At 36.4% G+C, this 17,391-nt stretch overlaps 2 protein-coding genes across 4 annotated transcripts; both read right to left on the reverse strand.

The window, feature by feature from the left end:
• Positions 1-1,917: 1,917 nt before the first annotated feature.
• On the reverse strand, positions 1,918-4,756 carry LOC147287287 (CASP-like protein 3A2). The gene is made up of 3 exons (XM_086242080.1): positions 4,378-4,756; positions 3,093-3,228; positions 1,918-2,241 (listed from the first exon to the last, which is right to left on the reverse strand). Exons 1-3 carry the CDS (start codon positions 4,686-4,688, stop codon positions 2,026-2,028), a joined length of 663 nt encoding a protein of 220 aa, XP_086098206.1. The 5' UTR covers positions 4,689-4,756; the 3' UTR covers positions 1,918-2,025.
• A 5,246-nt stretch (positions 4,757-10,002) lies between these two features.
• On the reverse strand, positions 10,003-14,325 carry LOC147287288 (mitotic phosphoprotein N' end (MPPN) family protein). Of its 3 annotated transcripts, none has more exons than XM_086241806.1 (5): positions 14,202-14,287; positions 13,673-13,716; positions 12,976-13,576; positions 11,464-11,575; positions 10,003-10,485 (listed from the first exon to the last, which is right to left on the reverse strand). In XM_086241806.1, the coding sequence occupies exons 3-5, from the start codon at positions 13,545-13,547 to the stop codon at positions 10,177-10,179; spliced, it is 993 nt and encodes a 330-aa protein (XP_086097932.1). In that variant the 5' UTR covers positions 13,548-13,576; positions 13,673-13,716; positions 14,202-14,287; the 3' UTR covers positions 10,003-10,176. The 3 variants fall into 3 exon arrangements, with proteins under 3 accessions (XP_086097932.1, XP_086097933.1, XP_086097931.1); XM_086241807.1 differs by having other exon boundaries at positions 13,673-13,759; positions 14,202-14,273; XM_086241805.1 differs by lacking the exon at positions 13,673-13,716 and having other exon boundaries at positions 14,202-14,325.
• Positions 14,326-17,391: the final 3,066 nt, after the last annotated feature.

Raw genomic sequence — 17,391 nt, forward strand, 5'->3', positions numbered from 1 at the left:
GCAGCCATAATTTTGGTTTTGTGAAACATATGGTTGTCATTTTGGTATAGTATTGACATTGGAGATTTAGATATTGACATTAATTGTAATGACAGATTGCACATTCTTGTATGGATTTCATATTATAAAGTCAGATGAGTATAAATTTGCCAAATTGCAGACTTTGTATGAATTTCACAATTTTAGAGATTGGGTCATGTTCAATTCACTACAATTCAAATCGTTTGAGCAAAATGCCAACATCTCATTCATTTCAATTAAAATACCATTACATCATTCAATTCATAACTTGCAGCATCTCATTCATGCCAATTAGAAATAATTACATCCCATATATAATTTGAGTTCTTTCACACAAGTCTACAGTAAAGTAAATATAAGGAGCTCAAAGCATATATATCACTGCTTGTATCTCTTTCATTGCATTCAAAATGAACACAATGCATTGGGTTCCCAGTAACTGGAGTCCTCATCCCCAACCAACTCACGCCAACCAAGCCTTCCAGCAAAAGGCATAGCAAAGATCATAAGCAGCATAAGATATTCATGGCAACAGGTTATGTTGCTGCCACATGGATGGTCATGCCACACAATGCTGGGACATCATTTGTCTTAATTTGTGGCTCTACTTGTAGTAAGTGGTGGCACTCTGGGAACAATATTCATTGGTCTCGGAGTGATGCTGGTTGATCATTGGCTGCGAAAGTTAAATTGGCATTTCAAAGTCATTCTAGGAATAGCTTTGCAAAATACAAAGTGATTTATGTTTTATGTTTTATTGTAGCATAATTTGGTACTGGAATGCAAGCAAAATGATATTGACTTGTTATGCAAGCAAAATGAGATTAAACTCAAGAGTTTATCAGGATAGTTTCAAGATGGATGGACTTTCTTTGTTCTTAAAATTCATCTTTGCCCATGAGATTAAAGGTGTAATTTTAGAACAAAGGCAAATATTTTTGAGATTTTTATATCATTAGGATATTTTACTAATTTACTCATATATATCATCTCTTAAGCACAGCAAGATATCAATCAAAGATAAATTGCAACGTATATAGACCATATTTAATTTATTGGGTGATTAACAAAATAGGATTGTGATTATCGAATCCACACATAAACATACACAACTGCAAACCCCAGAACTACTACATTAATTCTCTTCTCTAGCATTTACACTATAAAGGAGGAGGCAAAGAATTAAACTCAAACCCGATAAAAGAGAAACCCAACATCTGAATTCCTTCTGTGAGGCACTTTGGTAAAATTTCTGGTCCCTCAATATATTTGAGTGTTTGTATTGATCTGGATTTTCACCATTCCAACATTGATGGTTTGATAAAGGTGCTGCCTTTGGGTTGTTTTGTCACTGGGTTATAGTGTGTGTTGGTTTATAAGGATTAAGGAACTACATTTTAGTGTTAATGGAGCATTTTAGTGTCACTAGATTAAGGAAGTGCATTTTAGGTATACTTTTAATAGAGAAAAGTTAGGAAGGGGAACGACATTGAAGAAAAGCTAAAAAAATAGAAAATTAACTAAATATTCATTCATGGTTCATAATCCTTACAATGGATAGAGAATATATGTTTCTAGAGCTAAGCATCAACTAATAATTTAATTCCTGACTTAGGTTCCATCCTCAGTTTCATTCTATTCCATGCCATTCTCGCAACCAAACACCACCATAGTCTTTGATACCTAGGCAGGGAGGGTTAGCTAAAACTTAGGTAACTATAGCTTCCACAAGCATTGCTCAATTGCCTCAATTCTTGCCATACCAAATTACCAATCACACTAGCAGAAACTTCCAGACAATTCTGGTCATCAAACACCATGCATTCAGCATTCTCATCACCAAAAGGAAGAGGTATTTCGAACTTTACAGTGGAAAACAATAATGCCATTTGCACATGAAGCCTTAAAAACATATTTTACTTATGTTATGTAGTAATGTATATTATGATCTAGAGTGCAAGTACATGCAACATCATCAAGTACGTGGGAAAACATTGTAACTGATCAGTTCTTGGACAGCCAAATTACATTCTGGACAGCAGATGTGGCCAGCAAGAGGCAACTGAAGAAAGTGCAGGCTATTGAGATTGCAACATGGTCACAAAAGATATGTAAGGGTTTACAAAAGTTAGGAAGAGCTGTGAGCCGGATTCCTGCGCGATTCAGGTTGCTTACTCCGGATGCAGCTGACCCTGCACTCATCAATGCATATGCAAATGCCTGCAAGTTGGAAACAATAAGATCAGATCAGAGCAGTTCAGTAAAATGTTGACAGGTGGATGCCAAATTTTGAAAGGCAAATATATGATCATTTGTATCACAAAGCTTTTGATCGAGCGAAGAGCCAGATAGCTGCAAGCCAAGTTTTAATGTAATGCAGCAAAGGAATTACAGAACTGCGACATAAATTGTGACAGTTTCAAATTTCACTAGGTAAACAAACTCATTGAGCCAATTCTATAGAAGCTAGGGAGAATTACAAAGGTATATTTGATAACTCCATGTTCAAATTTGTCTATCTTGTGGGGATAAGACAGTCAAACTCAAAGTAGTTAGGAAGCCTCTCATAGTATGCAAGTTAATTATACTGCCAGGAAGAAAAGAATGTTATTTTCTAATTATAACACCATTTGATCCATTATGCTCCTCTTGACTCCACATGGCCTTTTTCTGTCGTTTTCTTGCTAGAACTAAAGTAAGAATCTTTCAAAACATGAATTGCAAATTGAAATTTATTGAAAAAATCTTGTTTTAAATTTTACTGCTAGAGGATGCTGCCTTCAAAAGCCTGCCAACATAAGGATCATTAATTATATCCTGCTGTCCAACACAAGAATGTGGATCAATTGAAGAAATGATTGTCAAAATTAAAAGCAAAATATATTAGTATTTTCGCAATGAATAATGGAGCTGTCAATCCTAGTTGCAAAACAACATCTATCTGGAACACAAACAAGCTACAAGCTACTACAAGCTCTCATAATCATTAGACCTTGAATAACCTTAGCAAAATGATATATATGCCGGTTAATAAGATACAACTAGCAAAGTCATAAAGATTGATGAGTCACCTGATCCCCAGCAAAACAAAGCCATGCATGATTCCTTGAAGGAATCACTGGCGACTTTCTCAGCAGCCTTGACACGCTTATCAGTAGTTGCAGCAACGAGTGAGCTGCACCAGCTGCCGAAACTCCAACCAGATACCTGCTCACCACAAAAACAGAACATTTAGTAACTTTATATCATCCAAATCACACCTGTAAACCATAGTCATATTTTGTTATATGCCCTCAAAGACTCAAACCATGTCAAATGTAAACTATACTATTTTGAAAAGTGAAAACTTCCCACTTGAAAGCTCACTCATATTAAATGATTAGGACTGAAACAGCACAAAACACACCCATGTTTAGCTCCCCCACAACCTCTGTTGATTATAGAATTTTTGATTGATTATTGCTCAATGAAGTTGGTTCATCCACAAAACTAAAGTGGTGTACAACCCTTCATTACATTAAGCAAATAAATGGTCTAAAATGAGCAGAAAAATTTTGTCCAACTCGTTTTGTCGATTAGTTATGGACATACAGTGTGACATATTATGTTTTTAGACTCTCTATACTCACAAATACTTTAAACATTTATTTCATTAATGATCTGATTAATAATCCTGAATTTTCCTATTTACATCGTCAAACAAGAAGACAAAATGTTCAAAGGAGAGAGTAAAGAGTGAAAAACTTTTAAAAAGACAAATCAAAAAAGAAGAATCAATCACGGGTGTGATTCTGTTCATTCATGTGGCATGGAGCTGGAAAAGGGGGAGTTTAAAATATGTTTTGTCACTTGAAAGCGCCAAACAGAAGAGCAATTTCGTCAACATGAAACTTTAACTGAATCAAGGGAACCACCATCCATAACACGACAAACAAAAGGCCCGCTTTTTCCGGCCTAATTTGGAGAAAAGATAGCCCAGTAGAAGTAAATAAAACAAAAGTACAAGGACAATTTAGTAAAATTGGAAAAATACTAAATGCTAAAGATACGAAACCATCCTCGCGCTCCGGTTGGCTGCTAAAATAGAAAATATTTGGAAAACAAAATTATAACCCACAAAATAATAACAATAACCATTGTTTTCTGATAATCCAACACTGGTTTCATGGTGGTGGGCTGGTCCCATTTTGGCATTTTCTCTCATTTTGTTTCCTTTTCTTGGAACCCAAACAAACAAATATTAATTAAGCATTAACAAGAACCGCCGGAACTTATTCCCGGTAGCATACTTCATTTTGCAAGGCAACCCCAGAAGGGTATTTTAGTAATTTCACAAGGGAGACTAAGTGGGCTTACTCGAATGAGTCAGAGAAAGACCACTTGGAGTTAATGGGGAGAGAGAATCCGTAGATGGAGACGGTGCCGGCCTGCTTGGCCGTGACCATGAACGACACCGCCGTCACCGAAGCCACCATACACAGCAGCCTCAGCAGCACCTGCGCCACGTCAGCTTTCCGGAGCAAGACGCTGAGTTGATGATGATCAGCTGACCTCTTCGCCGCCGCCGTCGCCGGTGACCCAGTACTCACCGTTCCATTCTCCACCACCTTTACCACCTCCGCCGCCTCTACGTCGTCGCACGACGTCGTTTTCCGGCCACTCACCATTGTCTCTAGCTCTAGCTCTCTCTAGGTTTGGATGTAAATTGTAATGTAATGTGCAACAACAAGCTAGTAGGCGTGCGAACTGCGAAGTAGTGCACTAGTGGCAAGTGGCTTTTATACAAACTGGGCTTCTGTTCCATCCGGTTACTTGTCCTACGGTTCTCTACATTTGGAATTTTTGGACATAACTATAACTAATCAATATTTATTTATTAGGTTGTTTTTGTGATGAGGCATAAATACATAAATGCTATGATGTTTTTAGATGGAGATATTAACTCACACTTATTCGGTTATTCCTGAAAAAAATTTCTCTTGCATGCCCAAAAGTTCAAACAAACAAAAAACAAAATCATAAACTTGGAAATAATTGTAATAAAATGTAAATTATGATGATTTGAATGAAAAATATAAAACTACAAAGACCCAAATAAAGGAGTGATCAAATTACGGAACCCAAATTGATTATTTGCATGTCCATTGAACATTATCCTATTATTTAATGAACAAAATTTAACAAACAAATTTGGTAAGCATATTTGTATTTTTACAATGTTCTATTCATGTGGTCATTTGTGTTCGTTTTTTATTCACCAACTCAAACTCAATATGTATTTAATTGTTTCTTGTTTTATATATTTGAAATTTCATGTTAGGATCTTTTACTTTTACCTATTACTCATACACTATTTATATATAAGATGATTATTTACATTGTGTATGACACGAATTTGACTTATTTATTTATATTAATTGTGTCAATAGGTCTTTTCCATTTACGTTTTAATATCAAGTAATTGTCACCTCTAATTTCTTATTGAGTACAAAATATGTTATTATTGTATACCATTGAAAAGTGCCACCCTTATCCATTAGTATTTGTTAGTTAGAGAATTCAACAAAGTAATGTAAATTGAAATTTGAAAGTGAGTGTACCCCGTCATCATGCTATGACATCAAATATATCATATACTTTAGAGTAATTATATTTGCACCTTTTGTTGTTCATGACAAGGTAATTCACCTATTTGTTGCTCATGACATCAATTATAAACAATGATAAAATGCATATATATTATCATATATTTTTGGTTGGAATATGATCATTTTTCAAAGGTTTTGTCCATTAATGAGAAAATGAAAGAAGTTTTCTAATTTGAAATAAAAAGATGGAAGACGTGTAAGAGATTAATATCTAAAATTTATTCTCATTAATCTTACTATTTTTGTGAAAATTAAAAAAAAATAAGTTTTAAATACCAATCATTCCCCTTATGATTAATCTATATTCTTCCTTTAAATTAAAAGCTTCTTTCATTTTTATTTTTTTTACATCATAAAAATGAGACCTAAGAGGCTAAGAGCATAATTGATAAGAATATCCCTTTGCAACCTTAATTGTAAATGATGAGCTTTGGGTTTTGGGTATTGGGTATCGATGAGGTCAATCAATTATTATTATTATTTTTTTTTGGTGATCGAGCTCAATCAATTATTCAATTGCATGAGAAGGTGAGGTGGGGAAGACGTGGAAAGAATGTACTGGAGCAGATGATCGATGAGACCCGTGAGTGTACATTGCCATGGAAATGATGCTTTGTTTTGTTATACAATACTTGACATTTCTTTGGCTCTTCTCTGCTACGACATAATATCACCACCTCTATCTATTTCCCATGCCATGACCAGAGCCTGATTGGGTTTGACTCTTCAATCTATAATCCCTGCCTTTATCTGATAATGCCACATTTTATTTTATCTTTTATAGTACGATTTACCACTTTCTCATCATATTTCAATGTCATTTGAACTAGAGTTCACGTGGGAACCTTCTGTGCCACATCTTAAAACTCATAAAAACTGTTATTTTCTGAAATTATGAGAGCTCGATCAGGACTTATCGATAATTAAAATAGCAAGACACTAACTATTAGTTTGGAAGCAGTGCACAATGTGATCATATGACTCCGGCCAACATTCATTTTATAGATATTTCTTTAATGATTATCTCTATAAATTATCCAATCAAATCAAACTATTTTGTTATCTAATTGTGAAATTAATAGACGAACATAATAATTTTTATAAATACTGAAATAATTATGATAATAATTAAATAGTTAAATGATTTATAATTTACTTGCATGTGCTTTATTATAATATTTGGAACACGATTTATAATAGTATGAAGTATGTCAAGTTAGAGCTATTAATATTTGGAATAATACGACACAAATCAACACCGATAGAACTCAAATGCCTGCCCTATCTATCAGAAAGAATAGCGTTTCCCAACATAAAATATCAGCCAAAGACATTAAATACCAAATTTATGATCCTTGTGTGCCAAAACGTCATATGGACACAACAAATTCAGAAGGATATTGGCAGGCAGCCTCCATTAATTTTCTAATGTTAAAGGAGCAATCAGATTCAAGGGTGTAAATGCTCAGTTTGGACAAACAGATGATTTACATCAATCCCCATGTGCTAGACATCACTAGTGAATGTAACATTAAAGCCTATGTTATTGAAAACAAAAGCTTCTCAATTATTTAGATTTTAGAGGTCACCAGGCTCTGTGGTTCCTAAACTTTAGACAGAATTTAAGTGGATTGTATGATTGCAAACATGTTCTGGTTTTGATATATCCAAATTTGGGGGTTTGAATTGCACCAATCTAACCATATACACACACAGGAGTGTTTTCATGGAATTGATATGAAAATTATACAAATGGAGAATCTATTTTTGATTAACAATCTTTGCACAGCAAAGTTGCTTTGCATGGAGCTTGTAATTCTAATGATTAAGCAAGCAGGTGGAGTTGTCCTTTCGCAAACCTCCAGTTATGCCAAAAACAGTCCCCATAAAATTTCCCAGAGAAGAAGCTTGAGACACTGATTGTTGGTTTTTGCTTTCCAGAGATCAGACTTCCATAAAGAGTTCTTGCATGATATGAAAGATGGCACCAAAAAAATAAACAATTCATTCAATTTAATATTAGTATCATGGAAATAACTTGCCTATCCCGGGGATGTGACATCACATAGAGAGAGTGAGAGAGAAAGAGAGGTGATGCCATCCCCAATAACGGGGATAGGCAAGTCCCTCTCTAGTATCATACATACTGTGATGACATAAAACTAGCAATGCTCAGGAAACAACCATTTGTTGCTTGTAAAAAAACTAGAGAGCTACTATTTGCACACAATTTTTTTTCTTTTTGCACACCTTTTTCTCCTACACACTTCCTATCATTTTTAAAAATTTAAAATTTCTCTTTTACACACCCCTCCCATTACCAAAATATCTCAACCTCATTAATCTCACCAAATTTCTCACCACACACCCACCCAATCCAAACACTACACACCACACCCCAAATGTGAATTTTTAAATTTAAAAAAAAAAAAAAGAACAAAAAAAAAATGCTGAACCAACCACCCGCAAGCCTCTGCCATCCCACCCCCTCCCCCTCCCTCACCCCGACAACCTCCCTCCCTTTCCCTCCCTCACCGACCACCTCCCTCCCACTCTCCTTCCCTCACTTGACCACCACCCTCTATCTCTCCTCCCCGCAGCACCGACCCTCATCTTTCTCTCTCCTCCTCGTAGCACCACCTCATTCCCGCAACACCAACTTAAAAAAAATAATAATAATAATTGCAAGTTCGGCAGACCAGTGCCGAACTTGGCTATTTTGTTCGGCAGGTACCCACCGAATAAAAAAGCAAACAATCCTTTTCTATTCGGTGGATGTCCGCTGAACGAAACAGCCAAGTTCGACACTGGTTCGCTGAACCTGTAACTTTAAAAAAAAAAAAAATTGGTGCTGCAGGGACAAGAGAGAGAGAGAGAGAGAGAGAGAGAGAGAGAGAGATGAGGGTCGATGCTGCGGCCTGCGAGCTGGGAGGATGTTGCTGCAGGGAGGGTGGTGTTGCGAGAAGGGTGGTGCTGCGGGGAGCTCGGTGAGCTGGGAGGGTGATGTGTGAGGAGGATGGTGCGTGAGGAGCTCGGCAAGGCAGGTTTGGAGGGGAGGGAGGAGAGAGATGAAGTGTGTTGGAGGAGGGTTTTAGGGTATTTTTACAATGGGGTAAATGTGTAAAATCACTAATTAAGTCATTAGGGATGTGCAAAAAGAAAGAAAAAAAAAAGTGTACAAATAGCAGCTCTAAAAAACTAAACCACTTATTATCATACATAGGGGTGTGTTTCGGCCGGATCGGATCGGAAATAGAGTGTTCCAATTCCAATCCGAAAAATTTTGGAATGGAATTTATGTTCCAATTTCCATTCCAAAAAATCGGAATTTCAACATCTCATTCCGATTCAGAATTTTCGGATTTCTCGGAATTTTCGGAATTTTTCGGAATATAACATTTTTGGAACTTTCGGATAAACATTTGAAATTTTCGAATAAAAAATCGGAATTTTCACATTTTCATAATATTTTTTAGAATATGTTCGGATTTTTTTTCATAATAGTTTGGTCTCCCAAAACATATCAACGAAACTCTCTGCCAACAAAATTCTACATTTTGTCGGTTCAACTCACTTGTTAGAAAAAAGCTTTCGTCAACCACCTCAATCGGCTATTAGCTATTGCATCTTTTCGTCGGCATCAAATTTTTAGGCACGAACTAATCCCATTAATGTATGGTATATATTATGTATGTTATAAGAGAAATAAATTATGTATGGTATATATTATGTATGTTATAAGCGAAATAAATTATGTATGGTATATATTATATATGTTTAATGCATGGTATATATTATAACACACATAATATATAAGAGAAATAAATGTCACTATGAATGTATAATAGGCTTAATAGCACATATCTTAGAGGTGGGGGATTAATCTTTGGACCTTATCCAACATTGTTAGAATAAATGTCACTAGTAGATACATGTTACTCATATATATATATATATCATGTTTGAAATTTTGAATATAATAAGCTTAAATATTTAGTAATTAGTAATTACAATTGGTGGGATATTCCAGTTGGAACAACTATAGAATTGCTCCATATCTTCAATTCCCTCCTTAATAAAAAAAAAATAGTAATTACATGTACAGAAAAATGTGAGTGTTTGTGTTACCAACTTACCATTTATGTTATTATGATACACATATATTTATAATGTACATATATTTATATTAATAGTATTAGTCATCTTTTTTAAAATATATGTTATATGTATCATACTAAATAAATGATAAAATATATAATATTAATATAAATATGGAATAAATTGGCATAATTTTGGAAATATTGAATCAGAATCTAAACCACTTATTATCATACATCAACCTCAAGTGACACAAGCTTTAAAAATCTTGTAGAATAAGAAACAGGAGGTCCAAACTAGAAGGATTCAGTGACTTGACATCTCTTTCAAGTTTAACTGTAAATTCGCCGCAACTATTACATTTTCTTAACACAAAATTCCACGGTACCAGTTGGGTTGACCAGAGCAGCTAAACTCCAAACATCAAATCCATAACTTTGGACACCAATGACTTGGTTGGGGAAGCAATTGCACCTCCAGATTGTCGTGCATTGGTGTTACCGTTTTGAAGATAGTAAGGACGAGGGGGGGCTCTTGAAGCATTCAGTTCTCCATATTTCATAGATGACTGAGGGGGCAGTGTCATGAAACCCTGATTGTTGACCCTTTCATTCAATGCTTGGCGTTGCATTGGATCCAGTGGCTTCACACCTATGATTAGTGCTCCATTGATTTGCATCCCATTCTTGCTGAGAGCCTTTTGAGCATCAGAGCAATTCTGCACCACCAAGACAGTGAACAGTTAAAATTTTTACTATACTCAGTGCAATCGTCTAGATACTTAGGCCAGACTAAGCAAACCAAAAGCAAATAAAGGGAGTAAAGGTAAGTCTTTGACAACCAAAAAACCCATAGACACAAATCCTACCAACTACAACAAACCCAGAAGAATTACAGGTAATGACCAAAAAGAAAAAGAAAAGGCCAAAGCACAGCATAGTTAATCACCGACTGGCATCATAATCCTAAATATTTTGACCAAATTTCATGAAAAACTTTATTTTAACAATACTAACCAAACAATGCAAAGTCTACATCAACTTTACATTAGAAACTGGCAACATATGCATTAAACGAATGTTACAAATTCCTTTCCATTTCATATTAATATCCAAGATGGTTTTAGTAATATCAAGACATATGATGCCTCCGTGAAGCCATGTCCACAATCAATGGAAATAAACAATCTTACTTTTGTACAGATGCTTGTCACTCGAATGTGTCAATGGGTATGGATCAATGATTAAAAATAAGCAACAAGGTAAAAAATACCCCTGCATTTTGGGTCCAGTTTTGACATCCATGGGAGCATAAAACCAACAATAAACCCAACTTTGAACAGAAGTGTCATATAGTGGTATTTTCATATTCAACATATAAATCGAGAAAAGTTAACAAGTGAAACATCTTTTTTAATAAGTAATATAAGAAAAGCAATAACCATGAAAAAGGGATTCAGCTCATTTAAGCTGGTTGAATTTTTCAATCCCAGGATTCTATCAAATTCTTGGTTAATTTTACTCCCCATTTGGCATGCATTTCTTAATTCTTATAGTGAGCCTCACTGGCAAGCTGTCAAATTGATAAAGTCATAGAAACATTATATGTTCAGAGAAAGGATGGACTGAAGAGAGAAATGCTTGGTACAAGAAATTTGATTCACCAAACTTGAAACAATGAGAAAAAAAGAACCAACCTGATATAGGATGTGCATCCAGTTGGCATCTCTTGGACCGGGAACATGTTTCAAAATCACACCACATTTTTCAAACTCTCGTAAAACTAAATTTGTATCAGCTGGAGAAAATCTGGAAAGAAACAACAATCAGAGGCCAATAATGTGAATAAATGAGTAAAAATTACATTTGATTACTCAAAAAGATATGCAAGTAGGCAAATTATAAACAGCACTTCAAAGGGCCTCAGCCTAAATAAGACAAGGTAAGCTTCCATCAGTAGAACTTTTTACTAAAAAGTTGGAAACAACCATGAGATATTGAAGAAAGAAAGAGTTTCCAAGAGTTCCCAATATATTCCTTTAGAGTACATAGCAAAACCATGCCATAGTCCTTTTAACTGTGAAATAGAAGCTCAGTGCAGTTATTCATGCAAAATATTTCAAAATTGATTTCTTTGGGACATGTATATAAAATACCAATCACCATCATATTCAATAAACACAATATTTAATAGTTTCCTTGTGACCTTATTTTTTAGTTTCCTTCTGACTTTAGTATTAGTTTCTGTGACTAGTACAACATAATGCGAAATATAATCAGATTGTTTGATTAAGATTTGTCTTACTTCCAACTGTTTGATTACTGAACCAGATCTCTTTTCTATTTTGCAAAGTTCAACAAATTCAAATTAGCTAAGAAGAAAACCCTGTGAAAGAGGAGCACAGGCTGGGAGAGGGGTATGTGGTTTGTGAAGAATTAAGATTAAACTGACAGACACCTTGCTCACCAGTGACCAGCTAACAGGACATTTGTCAACGCACAACACTATGACAAATATTCGAATTTCTCTTGATATTTTCAATTTTCAAACACCTTTAGCCAGAAAAATATGCTCTTATAGGACTTCCTGATGATCACTGACCTCTTTTAAGTTTTAAACATATTTCAGAGGGGTATTTTCTTAATGCATATCTGAAACCTCAACAGCTTGAAAACCAAATTATATTTTAAAACAAGGGAAATTCTTTCCTCAGCCTCTGGCTACTAGGAATTCAGAAACAACCACCACCACCAGGTAGTAAGGCCAGAGCCTTTTCTCTGTTCCTCCTCAACTAACAACAGCAACACCTAGAGTCAATAAGGATGAGGTAGAATATGATGATACTGTTACAGAGTCAAATGGCTTGAACAGGATTAATACCAAACGCACAATTAGTATCAGAAACCCCTCAGTATATATGGAAAAGCCACTATGCAATATTATTTTTTTTCCTAGCCAAAAGAAAAAAATAAAACCTGCAACCACCAACACCCTAAGGCCATAGCATTCTTTTCTCTACCATTGCTTTACAGAATTAGGCATCACAGTTATAAATATGCAATTCGACACACAACACAAGCAAAGATAAATTATTATGGATTAGGTAATTACCACATGTAGACTAAAGCTGAAGACTATACATACATGTAAGCTAAAGATGTATGTAAGAATGTATTTCCAAGAACAAAAGGTAAGGTTAAAGAATTACCCATAAACAGTAACCCATTCTTCCTCATTGAGGTTCCCTGCAGTTAAGGTATTCCTTTGCATCTCTGGCCTTGCAACTTCCCTTGGAGGTGGAAGAGTGATCAGAGCGCCAGGCTGAACAACACCCTCAACTGGTGAATTCTTTCCTTTCTCATCTTGCTCACCACCACTCTTTGAGGATGACCACCAACTCATACTTGCTGAACCCTGTTGGCCATGCTGTCCACTTGATAGAGCATAAGACGTGCTTGCCTCTGATTTGTTTTTCACAGGAGTTGAGAAATCACGTCCAAAACTTTGAACCGGAGTTCTAGGATCCGATTTGATTTCTGGGGATACCGGGTAATCAGGAATTCCAGATTCGGGAGAGAAGTCTGATCGGTCTTCCAACGTGTAGAGCGGAGGAGGTGGAAGATCCGATCCCCCGAAACTCTCACGCCATAGAGCAGATACTGCAGCTGCCTGGCCTGGAGTTGAAATTTTACCTCTCCGGGATGAAACAGGTGAAGCTAAATCTTGGAAAAACAATGACTGCCTACCAGACTTGGGAGTTCTATGTACTGTGGTGCTCATCCTATGAATTTTTTAAGGACTGATTGCCACTGAAAATCAAAAATGGAAGACTAAGCTAAGCCCAATATTTGGTTTCCACATAAAATAAGAAAACGAGTGAATTCATTCAGGTCAACAAAACGAACATATTACAACCAACTGTTGGAGAATGTTCAGTCCTCAGGCTCCACTTAAGAATGCACAATTTGAAAAAATCCCAATTATTTCCCATTCTGAATTTTCCTCAGCAACCAAAAGGCAACATAATATAAACCATAAATATGGAGACCATGAGGACCAGACTTTTGTCACTGAATTAAAAGAAGCGAAATTTATTCATTTACTTAATTTAAGCAAATCTAGCTCTAAATTGCTCAAATTTGATGGAAAATTCAAACAAACTAGAAGCTGTAGCTCCAGACCCTATGTTTCAAGTGATTTGCATTTCACTATATGAAACACTCAACCCCATTAAATCGCATAATTTTACAGTTAAAAACAAAATCTGAGATTCTATGAGTTTTTGCCGTTTGGTTGCTGAGAAACCAAGGAATATTGATCAATTACCCAAAAATAGTAAAACCTAAACTAAATCAACTCAGCTAAAGCACGAATGCGTAGTAATCTTAACCATAAACTGCGAGAGAGAGAGAGAGAAAGAGGGAGAGAGAGTACCTGGGGAAATGAGGGACTTGATTTTATTTTCCCTCCCAAAGAGTCTGTGTGAATGCAGAGCTGCCTGCTCAAATGGGAAGCCGATTCGAAACCCTATACCCTCGATCACCAAATTCAAATTTTGCTCTTTGGCTAATCGTCGTATTTCTTTAATTTTCGATTTTACTATTTTAACCTCGTCCCGCTTTGCGGTTTAGCTTTCAGTTGATTGCTACCCGCGAGGTTATTTTCGACTGTTTGATAACCTTTTTTTTTTTTGGCCACTTGGACTGTTTGATAACTTAACTCCATTGGAAGCTTCTATTTACACCTTAAACAATCCTCACCTCATAATATGTTAAAATAATTACAAGGCATAAGAGTTTTAGAGCAAAATGTACAATTCGCACCAAATCTTAGGGGTGGGTCGACCAACCGCAACAACCGCTCCGCAACCGAAAACCGCAGCAACCGCTCCGACAATGGACCGCTCCGACAATGGACCGTTCCGACGGCATCGGTATGTCTATTGAACCGAAGGTGGCGGTGGCGGCAGCGGTTTGAGAATGCTTTACCCGTCGGTGTAACCGAACCGACCGACACTTCTTCTTCTTCTCTTTCTCCTCCTCCTCCTCTGGTTTCTCCTCTTCTTCTTATTCTTATTCTTTTCTTCTTCTCTTCGATCTTCTTCTTCTAATCTTCTCCTCGTGAACATCTCGAAGGTGGACGGTGAGCTCTGGATTGGCAGCCGCGAAGCTCCGGGAGTGGGTGCGAGTGTGCCACAGTGACGCTTGGGAGCTGCATGCGGTGGTGTCTCCTAAGCGAAGCTCCGGGGTTGAGTGGTCGGACTAGCGCCTTGTAGAGAGATAAAGGTGACTGGCCGGAGTTGCAGTGGGTGTTGGAGTTGGAGTTGCAGCAGTTAGGTGACTGGCCGGAGTTGGAGTTGCAGAGAGATAGTCTCAAGCACCGAAACCGATCACACCGACCCGAAAATACCGCATCCGAAGCCGTCGGTAACCGACCTTGTCGGTAGCGATTGCGGTTATGAAGTTTGCCATTCCGTGGGGTGCGGTTCGGTGGTCGGTCATGGGGTGGCGGTTCGGTTACCGATATCGACCCAGCCCTACCAAATCTTACATGGGTTAGATGCGGTTTGGCATTATCAAGATTTGTCTATTTTCACAAAATCTAGGATATGAAAAAGAACAAAATTTGGTCGAAATTGGAGGTGAATTGTCTATTTTGTCATCACATAAAGGGCACATGACATTTATTTTCTTACAAAAATTAGGATGAAACTCTAGAAATTTTCTTAACCCACATTGACTTTTTTTAAAAAAGTTTGATGCTTTGATTTACTAAGTTTTTTAATTTAGAAGACAATTTGACACACGAATTATAATTGAGAGAGCAAAATAATTATTAAGCCTAATTAAAATTACACAATATGAGTCATCAAAGTTATATGAAATTGTTAAGAAAAAATTTATAGGACCCAGCATATATCTTAAGGGTCTTTTAAGTAGAAGTCCAAAATGAGAAAAAAAGATAATTCAGGATTTAGCCGCCCCAAAAATTAAGTAGAAGGCCAATATGTCTATCGAGCGCTCAGTGGTTCTTGCCAAGCGCTCGGTGGTTGCAGATGCAACCTGCATCTGCGACCTATTCCCATAAATCTGCAACTGTATCTACAACCTAAAACATGCATGTACAACCTAAAAAGATGCATCTGCAGCCTAAAAATATACAGATGTAGATGCATGCATCTGCATCAGTCGAGCTCGGTAATTATATATACAAATAAACAATTAAGTAGATAGGCCTTCTACTTAATTTTTTATTTGGTTGAGTTTCCAATTAAAAATCTTTCAAAAACTAGACTTGTGAGTAATTTATTAATATCTTAATTGGGGGCTACAGGCTACTATACAAATATTGGTTTACATTTTCTAGATAATTATATATATTTGCAAACCTTTCTTAAAATATATATGCATCTTCTATATATACGAAGGGAGAAGGAGGGAGTTGGTTAAACATTCAAATCCAACCTTTGCCCTTTGTTAATTAAAAAATTAAAATAAAATAATTTAATATTTTGAGGGCAAAATAGTAAAATAGAATAATTAGAATTGAAAAATAAAACGAAATACAAAATCACACCCTTATTATCAGCAACTCACTTCCCCCACTACCTCTTTTTTAGGACAAATAAACTATTTATTAAAAAAAAAAAAATAACTGCAGATTTAGAAATTTCAATTTCGCCAAGAGACTAGTAGAACTATATGTGGCTTCGTACATGTCTAATAATGTGGAGAAAAATATCACAAAACTTAAGTAGTTAATCAGTCTCTTTACCCAGCATGAGGTGAACATCCAGAGACCATTGAGCATGTTTTATTTTTATGTACTTGGGTAGATCGAACGTGGTCTGAATGCTTGGGGTACAGAGTAGAAAAATCTCAAGTTACTTTCCTGGATAGCTGGCTTCTTCAGAGTAGATGTAAAGCTGTTTTCCAAGGCATTAGTCCGGATCCTTTTCTTGCTAGCAGACAAGCTAGAAGGGCTATTGGGGAGTTTCTGCATTCTCAGTCTACTACTCTACTTTTGGTGTGGTTCATCCTTCTAGGCCTTCCTCTCCTGTTGAGATTTATGTATGCCAATGCACCCCTTGTTGCTCCTAAAGTCAAGGTTAATGTGGATGGTGATTGGGCTCAGAGATCTCATGAGGGAGGTATTGGGGTGGTGATTAGAGACAATAGTGGTAGATTACTTGCTGGAGAAGCCAAGAGGTGTGTTGCTTCATCAGTGGATTTGGTTGAGGCTATGGCAATTAAAGCAGGTCTGCTTTGTGCCAAGGAAAATGGGTTTAATGAGATTGAGGTTGAATCTGACTCTCAAATTGTGGTTTCAGCTGTTCAAAAGCTCTTAAAGCAGGTTCCATATATGGGAGTTGTACCCTTTGTTGAATGAAATTTGGAACCATTTAATTTGCAGATTATTCATCTGTGACTTGGAAGTGGGTGAGTCGAGACGCCAACAGAGTCGCTGATGTGGGTGTGTTGGTAGCTGATGGGCTTCCATTAGATTAGCTTTGAGTTTCTAGTTTTTGATCACTGCAGACTTTTTAGTGTGTTGGTGTTGTCTTTCTTTTTTCTGCTATTATGATGCTTTGGTTGTTTAGTAGTTGCTGGTGTTTGCTTTGTAA

Source organism: Dryas octopetala, chromosome 4 (genome assembly GCF_963921425.1).
Source record: "Dryas octopetala chromosome 4, drDryOcto1.1, whole genome shotgun sequence".
In the NCBI taxonomy this organism is placed as follows: Eukaryota; Viridiplantae; Streptophyta; class Magnoliopsida; order Rosales; family Rosaceae; genus Dryas; species Dryas octopetala.

Bases quoted from the DNA above. Each gene is read 5' to 3' on its own strand.
- LOC147287287 (XM_086242080.1), bottom strand. From the start codon at position 4,688: ATGGTGAGTGGCCGGAAAACGACGTCGTGCGACGACGTAGAGGCGGCG. The intron at 3,229-4,377 runs GTAAGCCCACTT...TGTGGTGAGCAG, and splicing joins TCTTTCTCTGACTCATTCGA to GTATCTGGTTGGAGTTTCGG. The intron at 2,242-3,092 runs GTGACTCATCAA...TCCAACTTGCAG, and splicing joins TTTGTTTTGCTGGGGATCAG to GCATTTGCATATGCATTGAT.
- LOC147287288 (XM_086241805.1), bottom strand. From the start codon at position 13,547: ATGAGCACCACAGTACATAGAACTCCCAAGTCTGGTAGGCAGTCATTG. The intron at 11,576-12,975 runs GTAATTCTTTAA...GTTTCTTTCCAG, and splicing joins GAATGGGTTACTGTTTATGG to ATTTTCTCCAGCTGATACAA. The intron at 10,486-11,463 runs GTTGGTTCTTTT...TTGGTGGTGCAG, and splicing joins GGATGCACATCCTATATCAG to AATTGCTCTGATGCTCAAAA.